This window comes from Sphaerodactylus townsendi, linkage group LG10 (assembly GCF_021028975.2).
Source record: "Sphaerodactylus townsendi isolate TG3544 linkage group LG10, MPM_Stown_v2.3, whole genome shotgun sequence".
NCBI classification, from domain to species: domain Eukaryota; kingdom Metazoa; phylum Chordata; class Lepidosauria; order Squamata; family Sphaerodactylidae; genus Sphaerodactylus; species Sphaerodactylus townsendi.
Window position 1 is genome coordinate 87,601,228 of NC_059434.1, and position 18,491 is coordinate 87,619,718.

At 49.0% G+C, this 18,491-nt stretch overlaps 1 protein-coding gene across 1 annotated transcript in view; it reads left to right on the plus strand.

The window, feature by feature from the left end:
- The window catches only part of DYSF (dysferlin), a 132,878-nt gene that overhangs the window by 8,574 nt on the left and 105,813 nt on the right, over positions 1-18,491 (plus strand). Inside the window, 5 exon segments of the mRNA XM_048508779.1 lie at positions 8,410-8,515; positions 12,868-12,982; positions 13,694-13,881; positions 15,918-16,046; positions 18,097-18,159. Of these exon segments, the coding sequence (XP_048364736.1) occupies positions 8,410-8,515; positions 12,868-12,982; positions 13,694-13,881; positions 15,918-16,046; positions 18,097-18,159 (601 nt within the window).

The window sequence follows — 18,491 nt, forward strand, 5'->3', positions numbered from 1 at the left end:
GGACCCGTTTTCCACAGGAAAAGAAAACATTTGGAGCCGCAGATAATTTTTGACATTTAAAATAAAGATAACACTGTATATATTGGGCTTTTTTACCTTTTACTCCACTCATTCTGAGAAGTGCATGGATGCACCCGCCCTGCTACCTGCAGGGCGGGCAAGAATGGGGCCAGCGGCTCGCCCTTGCCGACCACCGGGAAAGCGCCTGTCCCGCTTGAACAAGGCGGGCAAGAGGGGAAGCCCGCGACGCTTGCCTCCAGCCGTCAAAGCAGGCAATTGAGGCACTACTCTGCTGCCTTTCTGAAGCGGGTAAGGATGAAGCCATCGGCTCGTGGAGCCGTAGTGCAAGGGCAGAAGAGCCGCATACGGCTCTCGAGCCGCAGGTTCCCTACCCCTGATCTAGTCCAGCTCTCTGCTACTCGCAGTGGCCCTCCAGGTGCCTTTGGGAGCTCACATGCAGGAGGTGAAAGCAATGGCCTTCTGCTGCTGCTGCTCCTGAGCACCTGGTCTGCTAAGGCTGTTTGCTATTCTCTGATAGGCAGCAAAAACTTTGTGCGCCCTTTGGGAGGCCTTGCCTGAGAGATGCTGCGCCAGGGTGCGTAATGAAGTGTGAGGGGTCAGGAACTAAGAGAGCAGAGATGGGATCTTGGGAGAGCGGAATGACGGCTCCCCTCAGCAGACAATGCTGGGAAATGGAGACAGGAAGTGTCCCGAGAAGGACCCTCCAGCAGCCGCCTTTCTGAGAAGGGGATCCAGTTGCAGGGTGTGTTGCGACGCTCCCAGAGCCAAGAAGGTGTCCGGAAGGCTATTTTTTCCCTTCCTATTTTTAAATTGGATTAAGCCCCGGGACTGTTTCTCTGCCTCCAACTGGAGTCTCTGGCAGGTTCCGCTTCTCCCCAGGGAACTGGATTAGGAACCAAATTTCCTTTCTTTCCTTATCAACTTTTTGCATCATATCCTCAAGCGAGATAAAGGTTTACAGGAGGAAAGCCTGGATTGACTTCCAGACCGGCAGCTGCGTCAGTCTGTTGGAGCACAAACAAGACTGGCGGAGTGCCATGGCATCACAGCGTAGGGATGCCAACCGCCAGGTGAGGCCTGGAGTTATCCAGGCATTACATCTGATCTCCAGGCTGCAATTTTGTTTTTAAATAAATAAGGACATTTCCTGAGGGATAGTAGGTACAGATAGCTCCGGGGGGGCATTGACTAAAAGTTTAATATTTAAATATCTAAACAAAATCAGATATGAAGGCAGGAAGCCAGCAGAGGGATGGGGGCTTTCCAGTGTTTTGCACTGAGTGTCACATGTACGACTATCTGCCACTAGGACAGAAGTCGTGGGTGTGCCCTCGCTGCAATGAGCTCCTGGCACTCAAGGAACGTGTGCGTTCTCTTGAAGCCAAGGTGGCAGACCTGGAGAAGCTGAGAGAGGCAGAGAGGGTGACAGACGAGGCTTTCAGGGACCTAACAGCCGGGTCCCACTCCCTGGGCAGGTGACATCTCTTCAGATGTCATGGAGCCAGGTCTTCGGGACGGAGGGTGCCAGTCTGAGGTGGGGGAAGATGCTCCCTTAGATGGACCCCTTCCTTAGCTGGTGGTCAGCTATCCTCTCACACTGAGGATACCCCTCGGGGAGGTGGGGGGCTCCTTGTAGTGGGTGATTCAATCATTAGGAATATAGAGAGTTGGGTTTGTGAGAGGTGTGATGACCGCATGGTGACTTGCCTGCCTGGTGCCAGGTGGTACGAGTATGTAAATTTGGCACATCTTTTCAACACGTTGGAGTGTGGTGGAGTCTCCAGGTTCTTTGGAGGTTTTTAGAGAGAGGCTGGAGGGCCATTCGTCAGGAGTGCTTTGATTGTGTGTTCCTGCATTGCAGGGGGCTGGACTGGATCGCCCTTGGGGGTCTCTTCCAACTCTTAAGATTCTATGATTCAATCAATTTTTATTCTTCAGAGCAATTGATGTAATCAAATTTGCCACGGGAAGTAACTCATTGTTACAGTACTGTCAGAATAGACATACATATAAACAGGAGTCTACGTATACTGTAGGTTGTCATTTTAAATGTTGTGTCTTTTTGCTTGTTTTCTGTCCCAACAGGAGCCGGTTTCTCCTGGTTTTTCCTCAATGGCTTATTCAAGAGACAGCATGTTTAGACTCATGTTTAGATGTATAACAGAATTGTAAATATGTGTACTTACCATGGCAAATTTCATGACATCAGTTGCTTTGATGAATAAACAATTATTGTTAAAACATTGATTGCTTGAAAAATTGTTTGTTAAAACATGTACCAAATTAAACTTGTGCAACCTTGCTAGTACAGAAGATACCTGTTTGGGTCGCGCTCCTCCTGTTTTTCCTTCCTTTTGCACAGTACAGACAGTGAGAGTACTTCAGTTTGGCTGAGTGGGACCATTATGGTCTTCCAGAATTAGAAGTAATCTCTGGACTCAGAGATCAGATTCCCTGGAGACAATGGCTGTCTCTGATAGGTGGACTCTGTGGTGTTATACCCTGCCGAGGAATTTCCCAACTTATAATAATAATAAGCCTTTATTTGGCATAACAGTAATCATAACACAATAAAAAACCTGAGATAAAAGGTATACAAATACAAAGGTTTAAGATAAAAGGTATACAAATACAAAGGTTTAAGATACAATATAAATTATTGATTGTGCATCACCTCCAGTAAAAATTGTGCAACCAATTCACAAGTTTCATTGTCAGAATTGTCCAGAAGGAAAGGAAGTCTACCTGATTCTCTTCCGCATTTCATCATAGGGTATCCTAGAAAGAATGTTGGAATATTTTGATCTGATATTAGCAGATTTTAGGGCAGCAAAGAAGTTGATGTTAACGTTTCAATTTGTTGTTCACCACAAGAGCATACCCTTTCAAGCTCATTTCCAAGGAAAGTTAAATCTACCACTTAATAAAGCGGAGGGGGAAACATTGAAGTTATGTGGGAGGGCTCTTTTCCCTCTGCATTGAATTAGTCAAAAAATACAAAGAATAGGGAGCCATCCTGTTTTGATATAGGGGTACTGAAAGATGTAAGGGTGAACAAGTTTTCATAGCAGCCCTAAATAAATTAATCCATTCGCCTAAATAATTCTTGTTTTAATAAGTGGTAGGATTCTGAACTAGATATACGGGAAAAGCGAGTCGAAAGAGATTGTTTGCTGATTCATAATCTTTCTTTCCATCAGAGAGATCCATGGATTAGCCTGAGCATCAGACAAAAGTAGGTGAGTCAGCGAGTGCTCATCATGCGAGAAATGCAGGCGAAGCCAAAATTTAAAAGCTCTCAACCCAGCCCTATAAACTAATGAATTTTGGCCCAGTTCTAAACAGAGGGCTTGCATAATGGGTACACAGCTTCCAGTAGTTCTATAATTTTACGGAAAAATTTGGATTGGACAGTATTCAAGGAGTCGTCAACTGCTTGGAGCCAGATAGGTACTCCATAAAGTAACTGCGCTTCTACCTTCCAGTTAAAGATTTTTAGTGATTTCCCAACTTGGAATTGGTAGCCCTGCTTCAACCCCGCCGCCACTACCGACTTCATAGCTCTGCTCTGTGGTGTTCATTTAGTCTGTTGTGGCTGCCCTGTGCTAGTTGGAACTCAAAGCAAAGATGTGGTGTTTAAGCTAAAGGCGTCTTGGAGAAACCGTCTTGGCTGTTCGGCGTGATGCCTGGGTGTGCAAAGACTGCCCGTACTGCACAGTGCCTCCGTTCTCATGCGTCTGGATTTAAGAACACAAGAGCATAAGAACTAGCCTGCTGGATCAGACCAGAGTCCATCTAGTCCAGCTCTCTGCTACTCGCAGTGGCCCACCAGGTGCCTTTGGGAGCTCACAGGCAGGAGGTGAAAGCAATGGCCTTCTGCGGCTGCTGCTGCTCCTGAGCACCTGGTCTGCTAAAGCATTTAAGAACATAAGAACAAGCCTGCTGGATCAGACCAGAGTCCATCTAGTCCAGCATTCTGCTACATTTCTGCAGTGGCTCCTACCGAAAAGCCTTTGGGAGCCCACAGTGGAGGCAGCAAATGGCCTTCATGCTGCTGCTGCTCCCGAGCACCTGGTCTGCTAAGGCATTTAAGAACATAAGAACAAGCCAGCTGGATCAGACCAGAGTCCATCTAGTCCAGCACTCTGCTACTCGCAGTGGCCCACCAGGTGCCTTTGGGAGCTCACGTGCAGGAGGAGAAATCAATGGCCTTCTGCTGCTGCTGCTGCTCCTGAGCACCTGGTCTGCTAAGGCATTTAAGAACATAAGAACAAGCCAGCTGGATCAGACCAGAGTCCATCTAGTCCAGCACTCTGCTACCTGCAGTGGCCCACCAGGTGCCTTTGGGAGCTCACGTGCAGGAGGTGAAAGCAATGGCCTTCTGCTGCTGCTGCTGCTCCTGAGCACCTGGTCTGCTAAGGCATTTAAGAACATAAGAACAAGCCAGCTGGATGAGACCAGAGTCCATCTAGTCCAGCTCTCTGCTACTCGCAGTGGCCCACCAGGTGCCTTTGGGAGCTCACAGGCAGGATGTGAAAGCAATGGCCTTCTGCTGCTGCTGCTGCTCCTGAGCACCTGGTCTGCTAAGGCATTTGCAATCTCAGATCAAGGAGGATCAAGATTGGTAGCCATAGATTGACTTCTCCTCCATCAATCTGTCCAAGCCCCTTTTAATGCTATCCAGGTGAGTGGCCATCACCACCTCCTGTGGCAGCATCTTCCAAACACCAATCACACGTTGCGTGAAGAAGTGTTTCCTTTTATTAGTCCTAATTCTTCCCCCCAGCATTTTCAATGAATGCCCCCTGGTTCTAGTATGGTGAGGGTGATAGCTATGAAGAATGCAGTTCTCCACCCAACACCTGCTCTGTTCAAGAACAAAATTGGCAGCCTCAGACCAGAGTCCATCTAGTCCAGCACTCTGCTACTCGCAGTGGCCCACCAGGTGCCTTTGGGAGCTCACGTGCAGGAGGTGAAAGCAATGGCCTCCTGCTGCTGCTGCTGTTCCCGAGCACCGAGGCATTTGCAACCTCAGATCAAGAAGATCATCGGGTAAATTTACTTGGTTTACCCGATGCTCTCCCAAGGTGGGGGGGGGGGGGCAGCTGTCCTTTCCACCCTCTGCTGGCCATGCTCAATCAAGAGAGCAGCAGGGAGAGGGGGAGGGGAGGGGAGGGATCAACATTGTGGGCATCTCTCATTGTAATAATTATGGCTGTGACTGATCACTTCTGACTGATCATCTAGCACTGATGTCACGGCATCTTGCAGTGTCCCCCCCGCCCCCCAAGCCTCCAGGACTTGCAGGCAAGGAACTGTCAGTCCTTGCTTTTGCCCATATCTGCGCATTAACACTCCTAAGACTCCTCAGGAGTTCCTGTCAGCCTTACTCTAATTGCCGCCTGTTGAGTTTACTGACAGTTCTGTGAGGGGGATTTTTACTTCCCCCCCCCCAAACTGACTCTTGAGTCTTATTAAAAGGCAAACAAAGATGAAACGTTTGGGTGCTGTGTGGTTTCCGGGCTGTATGGCCGTGTTCTAGCAGCATTCTCTCCTGATGTTTCACCTGCATCTGTGGCTGGCATCTAAGAACATAAGAACAAGCCAGCTGGATCAGACCAGAGTCCATCTAGTCCAGCACTCTGCTACTTGCAGTGGCCCACCAGGTGCCTTTGGGAGCTCACATGCAGGAGGTGAAAGCAATGGCCTTCTGCTGCTGCTGCTCCTGAGCACCTGGTCTGTTAAGGCATTTGCAGTCTCAGATCAAAGAGGATCAAGATTGGTAGCCATCTGTTGCATCAGATCCTCTGAAGATGCCAGCCACAGATGCAGGCGAAACGTCAGGAGAGAATGCTGCTAGAACACGGCCAGACAGCCCGGAAACCACACAGCGCCCCAGTGATTCCGGCCGTGAAAGCCTTCGACAATACAAAGATGAAACGTTTATTTGCAGAATTACCAGAAAATAAGTTACAGAAATAGCCAAACTTTTCCTTTTCTCTGGCAGGAATATTTTACGGAACACTTTATTTCAGATATTCTGTTATCATTTGCAGACAGTTCTCTGACTCAGTTTTAACAAAACTTCCTTCTACTAAACTTCCTTCACGGGGGGGGGGGGGGGGGGGGGGGGCGGGTGGGGGGGAGCGGCTGGTGCAGGGCGAACAGACGACCCGATCTGCTGCTGCTGCTGAGGGGCACCTTTTTGCCCGCTTTTCCCACAGAAGGGCCCTGCCCCACGCAAGAATCCCCAGCGCTTGCAAATAGTTTGGGCGGCTTTAAAAAGGCCTAGAGGAGTTCATGGGGGGGGCGGGGGGAGGGGAGGCCGGCAGAGAGTGGCTATTTGCTATACATGGAGCCTCTATGTTTAGATGCCCCACATTTTGGAATGCTGCGCTGGCCTCCTTGGCCATTCCCCAGAGATGTTTTGGAGGCACCTGTTTGATACTCGATGTGGCATCAGACCAGGCTGAGATCCCTCCCCTCCCCAGCCCCTCCCCCCAGCCCCTCCCCCAACCAATCTTCAGGAATTTTCCACCCAGGAGCCGGCAACCCTAAATGAGCGGGTGACATAGTGGGTTGATTATCCAGGTAGATACAGATGTGTTGAGAATGGTCATCTTGACACCAGGTCTTATTATGGTGCCCAATATTTCTTTACCAAATATCAGGCCAACAGAAGAGAGTTTTAAGTTGCTTTATTTGCAAAAAAAGGGGGAGCCGCACCCACATGGGCAGACTCCGCCGAAACAGTATATCCACAGTGGCCCCTTCCGCACACGCAAAATAATGCGTTTTGAAACCACTTTCACAACTGTGTGCAAGTGGATTTTGCCATTCCGCACAACTTCAAAGAGCACTGAAAGCAGTTTGAAAGTGCATTATTCTGCATGTGCGGAATGAGCCGGTGTGTTTATTCCCTTCTCCCGAATCCACATCCTCTCCTGTTGCCCCCTTGTCTAAAGGTACTTAGAGTCACAACTTTCCCCCTATTTCTATGTTACTCCTTGATATATGGTCCCTTTCCTATATTCTTCCTGTATGTTCATTATAGTACAGTTTGTTATCAGAGCAGGAGGAGAAGTTAATATGCATTAGCCTATTAAGCATGCTCAGTACATACAATCTGATACAAGTGATTGTCGAAGGCTTTCGCGGCTGGAATCACTGGGGTGTTGTGTGGTTTCCGGGCTGTATGGTTGTGTTCTAGTAACATTTTGTCTGGATGTTTTGCCTGTATCTGTGGCTGGCATCTTCAGAGGATCCTCTGAAGATGCCAGCCGCAGATGCAGGCGAAACGTCAGGAGAAAATGCTACTGGAACACGGCCATACAGCCCGGAAACCACACAGCCCCCCAACAGGCCTTGCTCTTCAGCCTAGTCGTCCAGTGGTCTTATCTTGTCCTGCCACAAGCATCCTCCTTATGACTCATCTCCTCATTCCTAGTAGAAAACACATTTCTCGTTTATCACATTGTTCCACTTGGATATTCTCTGTACAGCATGGGGTGGGGAGGAATTTTAAAGGCAGTGTTTCTGAGCATGTGCAGAAAGCATTTTCCTTGCCGATGCCACACACACATGGGTTAGAGAAAAGACATCCAAGGTTATCATCTTTTCTTCTAGGGAGGCAGACTCCGAAAGTTGCCATTCAAAACCAAGCAGCGTCTTGAACCCCGCATCCTGAGAGGTCGGGGGGGTGAGGGTGGGTGTCTTCTGTCCCAGCCCCCTCTTCTTGAGTCCTAGAGAAGGCCAGTTAGTATTTGATGGTTCACTGATGAACGATAGGATTTCAGCGGATTTGGGTGAATGGGCGGTGCGGGTGTTGAGAAATATCCCTTCAAATCAAAATGAAGGGCTTGGATCCCGTGGTAATTTCTGTGAACTGAAGGAATGAAACACAACTCTTCTTCCTCCTCATTTCTGCTGCAGCTCCCAATGACCCCAGGAAACCACTGGAACGGTGTGTGTGTGGGGGGGTGTCAGTGAAAATTGCTCCACTTGTGTTGGAGATCCTCAGCTGAAAGTAAACCATGATATGAACCCTTTCAAAGGTTGCCAAGTCCCCCCCCCCCCCGCCCCAGCCACTAGTGGGGAATGGGGAGGGGGTAGTTTTGTCAGATTCAGGTTTGGAAACTTCTGGATCTCAGTGGAGCTTCATGTCAAAGAGTCCCACCTGGAAAATCACCCATCCTCTGCGCGGGAACTGATCTTTAGTCTGAAGAGGTGTCATAATTCTGCGGGTCCCACCCGAAGGCTGAAAACCATAACATTTTCAAAGATTTTTAAATTTTCATTTCAAAGATCCGTCCCTCATCTAAACATTGATTCTGTGCCCACTGTGAACTTCACATTCATTTGGGTAACAGGTCCTCTTTCTTCCTCAAGGTTTTTGGGCGAAGCCCACGTGCCCCTTCGAGGCGCCCTGGTTTCTCCACACCTGGCTGCCAGCTTCAGCGTGCCTTTGCTGGATGCCAAGCGGCAGAGCACAGGGGTAAGTGCCTTGCTGGGGGCAGCCAGCCTCTCGGAGATCCGCAGCCTGAGATTTAGGGCTGGTGGCCTGCCATTGTGTGCAGGGACCCTAGGATGCCCGGGGAGTCCATCTTTATGACTGGCAGAGGCGCCATTGGGTGTGAGGTTGGGGCTAACCCTTCACACAGAAATCTCCTAAAATGTTTGTAAAATATTTGCAAAATGTTTTCAATCTCCCCTATTCACGCTCACTTCCTTGAACCAGATTCATTTCCCCATTCATTTCCCCATTCATTTCCCCACCGTAGCAGGGAGAGGGGGAGGTGTGGCATGCAAGGGAGGGGAGGGAGGGGTGGCATGCAAGGGAGGGGAGAGAAGGGGACCTGGCATCTGGACATGGCCCACCCACCCTAGCAGTGGAGGGGGAGGAGAGGGAGGGGTAGCATGCAAAGGAGGGAAGGGAGGGGGTGGCATGCAAGGGAGGGGAAGGAGGGGGATCTGGCATCTGGACATGGTCCACCCACCCTAGCAGGGGGAGGGGAGGGAGGGGTAGCATGCAAGGGAGGGAGTGGGGGTGGCAAGCAAGGGAGGGGAGGGAAGGGGACCCAGCATCTGGACATGGCCCACTCACCCTAGTGGGGGAGGGGGAGGGGAGGGAGGGGTGGCATGCAAGGGTGGAGGGGGAGGGGTGGCATGCAAGGGAGGGGAGGGAGTGAGGGGTGGCATGCAAGGGAGGGAAGAGAAGGAGCAAGTTCCCTGGAGCAAGTTCCCTGGAGTTATTTGCCCTTGTCTGGGTGGGACATCTTTCAGGCCAAGACATTTGCCCAGGCAACAGGGGGCTGATCCTCCTTAGCCACTGAATTAGGTGGTTCAGGTCTCTGGCACCTTCACCCCAGATTCTCACCTGGCATCCCTTTCCCCTTCGGCTACGTCCTTGGGCCGCTCTGCAAATGGCAGCCTGTCTCCTCAGGGGACGCCATTCCGTCCTGCCACGTGGATTCATCTCTTTGGAAAGCGGCTGTGGCGTGCATGAGTCCAAATTTCCACTTCTGCTTTTGGCTTCCCCGTCAGCCACGGCGATATATTCAATCAGTTCCTCGCCGGATTGTTCTTTGACGGATGACTTTGGGGAAGGGGAAGTCATTATGTACCTGACTCAGCGGGGAGGATGTTTTTGAGGGAGGAACTGGACGGTTTCCGACCTCAGCTGTCGCGCTCCGCAGGGAGCTCTTTCCGGCTCGCCTTTGTTCCTCTGCTGTCCCTTCTCCCTTTCGGGATCTCTTTGACTCACAGAACCCAGGAGTCCCAGAAATGGAAATCGGTGCCTACAAACAGGAGCGTGCTGTGTCATCATGACTTGCCAACTCTGGGCTGGGGAATTCCTGGAGATTTTGGGGACGCTGCCTATGGAGGGGACAATTTGAGGAGGGATGTCACCCTCGTACCTGAGAGACCGCATTACCCCATATGTCCCTACTCGGCCTCTGCGTTCGGCAGAGGCCAATTTGCTGGTGGTCCCTGGCCCCTCAATGATGCGGCTGGCCTCCACACGGGCCAGGACCTTTACAGCCCTGGCCCCGGCCTGGTGGAACACTCTTCCTCCAGCTGTTTGGCCCCTGCAGGACCTTGGTGAATTCTGCAGGGCCTGTAAGACTGAGTTGTTCCGCCGGGCCTTTGGAGCGTCCAGTCACTGAGGTGCGCCCCCCCGCCCCCTTCCTTGCTTTGCTCCCTGGTTCTCTTGCTCCCTATTTTATAATCTGTTTTTGCATATTTATTGCTATTTTTAGGGAGGAGTTTGGTTGCTCCCTTCTTTTTGGGGTAGTTTTTAAAGGAATTGGATTGCGGGACGCCATTTTTATTGTTATTGTTTTGACCACTGTTTACATGGTTTTAATGGTTTTAACGAATTTTAGTATATACGGTCACTATTGCGATCCTTGTTATATACTGTACATAGATTATGTTGTGCACCGCCCAGAGCCCCTTGGGGATTGGGCGGTCTATAAATTTAAATAATAAATAAATAAATAAATAAATAAATAAATAAATAAATAAATAAATACACTCTGTTGCATGCCAAAGTCTGCCCTTGGAAACGGCCATTTTCATGACAGCTAATTTATGCAGTATGGAGATGAGCTATAATTCTGGGAGAACTCCAGACCCTTCCTGGAGGTTGGCAGCCCTTTGGTGTGCCCTTTCTCAGTCCCTGAGATTTCACAGAGATATTCTTGTTTTGGCTGGGTTTGCAGGAGAAGCTGCTGAGGCCAGTGAGAGAAGCACATTGGAGGGTTCCTCAAAAATAGGGTTTGGAAAATTCCCGAAGATGTGGGGTGGAACGTCAGGAGGGTGGGTTTTGGGAGGGGATGGGCCTCAGATGGGTATAATTCTGTAGAATTAGGATTACCAGTAGCGTAATGGATTGCAGGGGGGGGGGGTGTCCCATAGGACTCTTCTGTGTATGGTAATTGGGATATTGTATGTATAAGGAAGGCTATTATGGGCCTTTTACGGGTGTAGATCATTTCAATTTGCAATAAAGACGTGTGTATTTTTAATGTTTAGTAATTTTATATTTAGCTGCTCCTGAAACAATTCCTTGACTTTTAAGGTATTTAATTCTAGTTTTGTAGTGTTAAGTTTGCTCCTCTCTTTTGTTAGTATGTTCGACATCTCTGTGTCACCACCGTATTGTGATGTCAGACTTTCTATAATTGTCTAATTATTGTATATAATTATATAATTGGGGACACCTGTGTGAGCAAGCTCTGATCTCCCTTAGATGGTTCCCTGTACGGAAAAGAAACCTCCTATATTTTTCTCTTGCGGATGCCTCTTTATTCTCTCTTGGACAAACGAACACCCTAAAATAAGCGATCAGGCTATCATTTGGGATGCAAATTCTCCAGTGGCGCCTGTAAACATTTGTCATTTATGGTTGCAATAATCTTGGAGTCAGTCTGATCCTCATTGAATGGGAGGGTCCCTGGTCCCCATCTTTGGTAAGAACGGTCAAGCAGTGCCACCTAGTGTTCGATTCTTAAATTACATGTCTTTTTAAAAGTAGGCAAATAATGGTCACTTTGGGGTCAGGATGGAATTTTCCTCCAGGCCAGGTTGGCCAGGGATCCCGGAGGGGTTTTTTTGTCTTCCTCTGGGTATGGAGCAGGGGTCATTGCGGGAGTGGGGGGGATTGTGGTTGGACTAGATGACCCCTGAGGTTCCTTCCAGCTTAGGGGTTCTGTGTTTCTATGCAACTCCCAAACACAGGGGCTTTTGCATTGGGACCATATTGCCTGGCGCAGACATTTCCTTTTCTGAACTCAGCTGCAATCAGAAATGAAACTGGGTTTTCCAGAAATAACTGCTCATTTTCTCTTTTACGTTTTACTCATCCCACCACCACCATCGGTTATCATAATCAAAAGAAAACAAAGCAAGCTTAAAAACCATTTGCTTTGGCTTCAGGGAAGTTTACAAACAGCTGTGAGAGTGCAGTTCTATTCCCTTCCTTAAGAATGGCTGTCCTTTAATTGTTTGGTGGGTTTGCATTTTGGGGACAGAGTAGAGCCCTGTGTGAGCTGTCCAGTGGTGGGACCCAAAAATTTTAGTAACAGGTTCCCTCGCCAGCCCCCCTCAGCAAAGGGGGCAGAGGCATACCTAAGCAAACCTGAGCCCCGGGCAAAACCTGAGTTGGATGCCCCCCCCCTCATGTAAAGGTTGAATTCCCACCACACCTCTAAATCTTTTTTTTGCACTGGGTCATTTCTAAATCATCATCTATTATAGAAAATGTCCTAAACCTTACAAATCTGAACACAGCAATGGTGGTCACAGGTTCTTTGATAGAGACCAGTGAGGTAAAAAGTACCTAAGGCAGCCAGAATCAATGTAGAATCATTGCAGTAATTCTGGGAAGGACTAACCCAGTTCAGGGAGTTACGTTATTAGTCGCAATTGCTATATGGAACCTTCACGTCCAAAGGCAGGATGCTTCTCCGGGAGGCATGGAAAAGCGGACCCAATTAGTAACCCCCTCTCGGCACACACAAATAATTAGTAACCCACTCTCGGGAACTGGTGAGAACCTGCTGGATCCCACCTCTGGAGCTGTCCCCCTGAATCCTTGGATCGTACAGATGCTAAGTGAACTAGATCCATCCGCTTCGATGTGGGCTAATGCAGGAGATTTCCCCAGTGGACAGTGGACGTGTCCCTTGGCATTGCCAGTCACCCCTCGCACAACTGGACTGCAGAAACGCAGAGCAAAGTCAGACTGCGTAAGCCCCCCTGACTGTTTTCTTGCACCAGTGAATGACTGTTGGTCATGGGAGGGTCACTTTGTTCCCTCCAAACTTCCTCTCTACTTTTCAGGCCACCCTGATCCTGCAAGTCTCCTACGTGCCTCCTCCGGGGACAGCTCCTTCCTTTGCTCCTCCTGCCCCTCTTGAGCCAAACCCAACTCCTGTGGAGCTGGACACTGTCACAGGTGAGTGGGAACCTCGTGCCCTTTCTGTGGCTAGCAGGAATCACTGTGTCCTACATCAGACTGAAGGCGCTCCCAAGTGCAGGATTCTGCATTGGGACACCAGCTCTGCTTTGGGGGATACCTGGATATTGTGGGAGTGAGGAGGGCAAGGGTTGGGAAGGTGAAGGACCTCAGTAGGTTTCAATGCTCTAGAATCCATCCCCCAAAGCCGCCATTTTCTCCAGGTGAACTGATTGTTTGTTGTTTAGAAGAAGAAGAGGAAGAAGAGTTTGGATTTATATCCCCCCTTTCTCTCCTGCAGGAGACTCAAAGGGGCTTACAAACTCCTTGCCCTTCCCCCCTCACAACAAACACCCTGTGAGGTGGGTGGGGCTGAGAGAGCTCCGAGAAGCTGTGACTAGCCCAAGGTCACCCAGTTGGCGTGTGTGGGAGTGTACAGGCTAGTCTGAATTCCCCAGATAAGCCTCCACAGCTCAGGTGGCAGAGCGGGGAATCAAACCCGTTTCCTCCAGATTAGATACACGAGCTCTTAACCTCCTACGCCACTGCTGCTCCTTTAGAGATCAGTTGTACTTCTAGGAGATTTGCCAGGTCCCACCTGGAGATTGGCAACCCTGATTCTTCATCCTCTCAGGTGGGGTGTAGAACTGAAGGTCGTCCCTTGTTCTGTCAGTCTGAGGTAAGGACGTGTTTCCTTTTCTTGGCATCCAGACACGGCTGGGGAGGAAGAGGGGGAAAGTCACCTGGGAACGAGAGATGAAGAGGAGCCGTCTGCGGGGCCGGCAGCCCCAGATCAGCCCCCCCTCCCCAAGAAGCCTCCGTTGCACCCGGTTCATGGGACCAAGAGGAGAAGAAGCACTTCCCAAAAGCTGCTGTCCAACAAACCTCAGGACTTCCAGGTGACCAGAGCCGCATTCAGGCTCTCCCTGAGACAAATCCCTCCCTTGGTATCGGAACACGTGAAAGGCTGCCCTCTTCTGGTCTGGCCTTCTGGTCCTTTGGCAGGGCCTTTGAAAGAAGGGCCCCCATCAAGTTCCTTGTATGTCTGTATCCTAACTGCCTGGTCTCTCCCCCACACCCCTCCCCCCCCAAGCACTGCCCAGGGCTGACCCAGCTTAGCTTCTGAGATCTGGCAAGATCGGGCTACTCTGGACCCTCCAGGTCAGGGGTGGTTTATATACATTCCAATAATGCCCACATGTACCTGTTGTCTTGCTAAGTTGATTCTGTTCACCAGGGTAACATCTTCCAAGCATCTTGACGGTTTGGATAAGATTTAGTGTTTTGGAACGGCAACTGGAAATGTAGAAGGAGACCTGGTTTTTATACCATGCTTTTCTCTCCTGTATGGAGTCCCAAAGCATCTTCCAATTGCCCTCCCTTCCCCTCTTCGCAACAGGCACCTTGTAAGGCAGGTGGGGCTGAGAGTTTGTGACTGGCCCAAAATTGGCTAGCAGGCTTCATGTGTAGGAGTGAGGAAAACAACCTGGGTCACCAAATAAGAGTCTGCCCCTCATGTGAAGGAGTGAGGAATTGAACTTGGTTCTTCAGATTAGAATACACCATTCTTAACCACTACCCCACCCCATCCCAGGGCATTTCCTACCCTGCCCCTACACCAGTGATGGCGAACCTATGGCACGGGTGCCAGAGGTGGCACTCGGAGCACTCTCTGTGGGCACACACACACAGAGTTCATCATGTGGGGGGCAGAAAATCACCCCTCCACACACACATCTAGGCTGGCCTGGGGCCAAGCACTGAGCACAATGTGCGCGCACCGCTGTGAGCAGGGAGGACTCGACTGGCAGGGCTGGTGCCTGCGCTCCGGGTGGCTGCTGCTCGTGCGGGGGGGGGGGGGGCAGAGGAGGCAGAGATGCTAGAGAGGCACAGAGCGGTGCGCACGGGACTTGCTGGAGGCTAGAGCAGGCTGGCCCCTGCTCAAGCGGGTGGGGCGGAGGAAGAGGGAGCCAACCAGTTTTTTCTAAACGAAAACCTCAGCATTCAGGTTAAATTGCCGGGTTGGCACTTTGCAATAAATAACTGGGGTTTGGGTTGCAATTTGGGCACTCGGTCTCAACAAGGTTCGCCATCACTGCCCTACACTGTTGGGGGGCAGGGTAGGACATTTTGTTTATTTATTTATTTTACATTCTTTACATTTCTCAAGCCACCCTCCCCCGAAGGGCTCAGGGTGGCACACAACAATAAGACTAGTGAAACACAGCGCTATTCATAAACACCTCAATGCAGCTCTATAAAACAGATGGCAACAAGTCCACCGCTGTGATGTTAAAGTCCCACCACCCTGATTTTGCCAGCTCTGCCTTGTTTATCCCCTGGCTTTTGAAATAGCACTGGACACTGCTTTATACATGTTAAAATAATTTGGTTGTTGTGGGTTTTTCGGGCTGTGTGGCAGTGGCCCACCCACAGCAGCCCGTGAATTCCGGCCATGAAAACCAACGATACGTTAAAATCATTCGCTAGAATCCTGAGAGTTGGAAACTTGCTTAGCAAAACATGGACGTTGGGAACCTTAACCCTGGAACGCCAGCAGGTCTTTAAGAACCAGAATGGCAAGAGGTCGTCCCGTGTGCTGGATGTGCGACGCATCAGTGGGACATCCACAAACGGAAGACTTTCTCAGCGTGCCTCTTCCCTCATTTCTTTGTGCCATCTGAAGGGGATCTTTGCACCTCTCCTGTGATGCTCTGGTTAGACGTCCCACTTTCAGTGGTACAGAGAAATGCGCACACATGAAGCATGACACCTTTTTTCTTTGTTTCCTTTCCTCGAGGTGTCTCCATCAGCTTGAAGCTGCCCTGTTGCTTTCTCCTTTGGCCTTGGGTGACTTGATGCAGCTTTTCCCACTGGTTTGCCGTCTCTCAGACGTTGGATGGCAACCTGTTTTTCCTCTTCTGTGTGCTTCCAGATCAGGGTGCGAATCATTGAAGGGCGGCAGCTTCCTGGAGTCAACTTGAAGCCTGTCGTGAAAGTCACGGCTGCAGGACAAACCAAGAGAACCAGGATCCGGAAAGGGAGTGGCCCCCTCTTTGATGAGGTGAGGAAAAGGTGGAAACACGGAAATACAATTGCGTTCGGTACAGCCCCTGCGTTAGGAAGTGTCCTTCCTGAGAACTTTCCAAAGAAACTGAAAGAAGCGTGCTTGTATTTAAGAACATAAGAACATAAGAACAAGCCAGTAAATGGATCAGTAATTCAGAGTCCATCTTAGTCCAGCTCTTCTGCTACCTTCAGAGGTGAGCTGGGCTCCAACTCCAGGGTGCCTTTTGGGAGCTCTCACGTGGCAGGAGGTGGAAAGCAATGGCCTATTCTCTCGCTGCTGCTGCTCCCGAACACCTGGTCTGTTAAGGCATTTGCAATCTCCCAGATCAAGGAGGACTGCAAGATTGGTAGCCATAAATCGACTTCTCCTCCATAAATCTGTCCAAAGTCCCTTTTAAAGCTATCCAGGTTAGTGGCCACCACCCCCCTGTGGCAGCATATTCCAAACACCAATCACACGTTGCGTGAAGAAGTGTTTCCTTTTATTAGTCCTAATTCTTCCCCCCAGCATTTTCAATGGATGCCCCCTGGTTCTAGTATTGTGAGAAAGAGAGAAAAATTTCTCCCTGTCAACATTTTCTACCCCATGCATGATTTTATAGACTTCAATCATATCCCCCCTCAGACGTCTCCTCTCCAAACTAAAGAGTCCCAAACGTTGCAGCCTCTCCTCATAGGGAAGGTGCTCCAGTCCCTCAATCATCCTTGTTGCCCTTCTCTGCACTTTTTCTATCTCTTCAATATCCTTTTTGAGATGTGGTGACCAGAACTGAACACAGTACTCCAAGTGCGGTCGCACCACAGCTTTATATAAGGGCATGACAATCTTTGCAGTTTTATTCTCAATTCCTTTCCTAATTATCCCCAGCATAGAGTTTGCCTTTTTCACAGCAGCCATGCATTGACATTCCCATGGAACTATCAACTAAGACGCCCAAATCCCTTTCCTGGTCTGTGACTGATAGCACTGACCCCTGTAGCGTGTATGTGGATTTTTTTGCCCCTATGTGCATCACTTTGCAATTTAATAACAGCCCCTGGATTAAAAATGACGACCATCTGGAAAGCTGAAAGATGCCCAAATACAGACGTTTGGGAGGGAAAAGTAAGAGCAGATGCAACCACAGCTAAACTAACAAACCTTATAAACAGACAGTCAAAACATGAGTTTGATGGGAAGTGGGAACTGTATTTCTTGTACGCTGCTGAATCATTTAATTAAAACAATAATACCATAAGGGATTAGAGGAATTATTTGAATAGGTCAATATATAAAGCTACAAGTAACTGTTTATTTGATACACGTCAGTGGGTGTTATCTGAATAGCAGAAGTTTAGATGAAATAAGTTAGACGGAAGGCTCTCTCTCAAATCTGTATCATGTTTTTGCTGAATATTAAGACCCATCTTATTGCTCTTTGTATATATCTGTTTTTGTTATACAATGTTTTTTCTTTTTTATAATTTCTTACTTTTGCTGAATATTAAGATCCATCTTATTGCTGTTTGTATTGATTTATTTTTGTTATATGATGTTTTTTCTTCTTCATAATTTCTTACTTTTGTATGTGTTGTTATAAATAAAAATGTTAAAAAATTCGTATTGCCACTCGCGCTTCGTTGGAGGCAGCGCAGCCCTTGTGTTGGAGGAAGCTACAGATCTGACTCCCCTGAAGCACCAAACGGTCCCCTTGACGATAAAAAGCAGCCCTATGAGGAGTCCATCTTCAGACCACCCTTTTCATAAATCCCTTGACACTTTGCAACTTCTCTGCTTCCCCCAGTCAGCTTGTTCATTTTAAAATGTGATCTCCCACTTTCCCAAACATTCAGAGGGGTGGACAAACAGTTCTCAGGAGACAGTGAGGATTTAAAATACCTGGTACTTGAATCTCTAAGGCAAGAATTAGAAGGCATTTTCTAAATTAGAAGTCTAAAGGGCAGTGCAGTCTTATGTGGTGGGTGTTATGCTTGCAAGTGAGCAAAGGGGAAGTTTCCCTTGGTTTCCTGGATGTACCAAGTGCCTTTTTTTTTCTGTCCCACAGACCTTTTTCTTCAATGTCTTTGAGTCTCCCATGGAGCTGTTCGATGAGCCCATTTTCATCACGGTAAGTTTGGGACGATGTGCACAGTATGTGTGCCAGATGCCTTGAATCACAGAGCATAGTTCGTAGGGGCTTATATGACAGCCCGGGTGGGGTAGTGATCTGGGATCTGGAAGACTTGGGTTCGAATCATCACTGGTGCCATGTATGCTTGCTTGGTAACGTTGGCTCAGTCACACATTCTCAGTGTCACCCACCTCGCAGGGTTGTTATGAGGATGAAAGATAGAAGGGGAAAATACTGTAAGTCACTTTGAGTGCCCAGTGAGGAAAAGAGTGGGCTATAAAGGAAGTAAGTGAGTAAGTAAGTAAATATGGGCTCTCATGGAGGGAGAA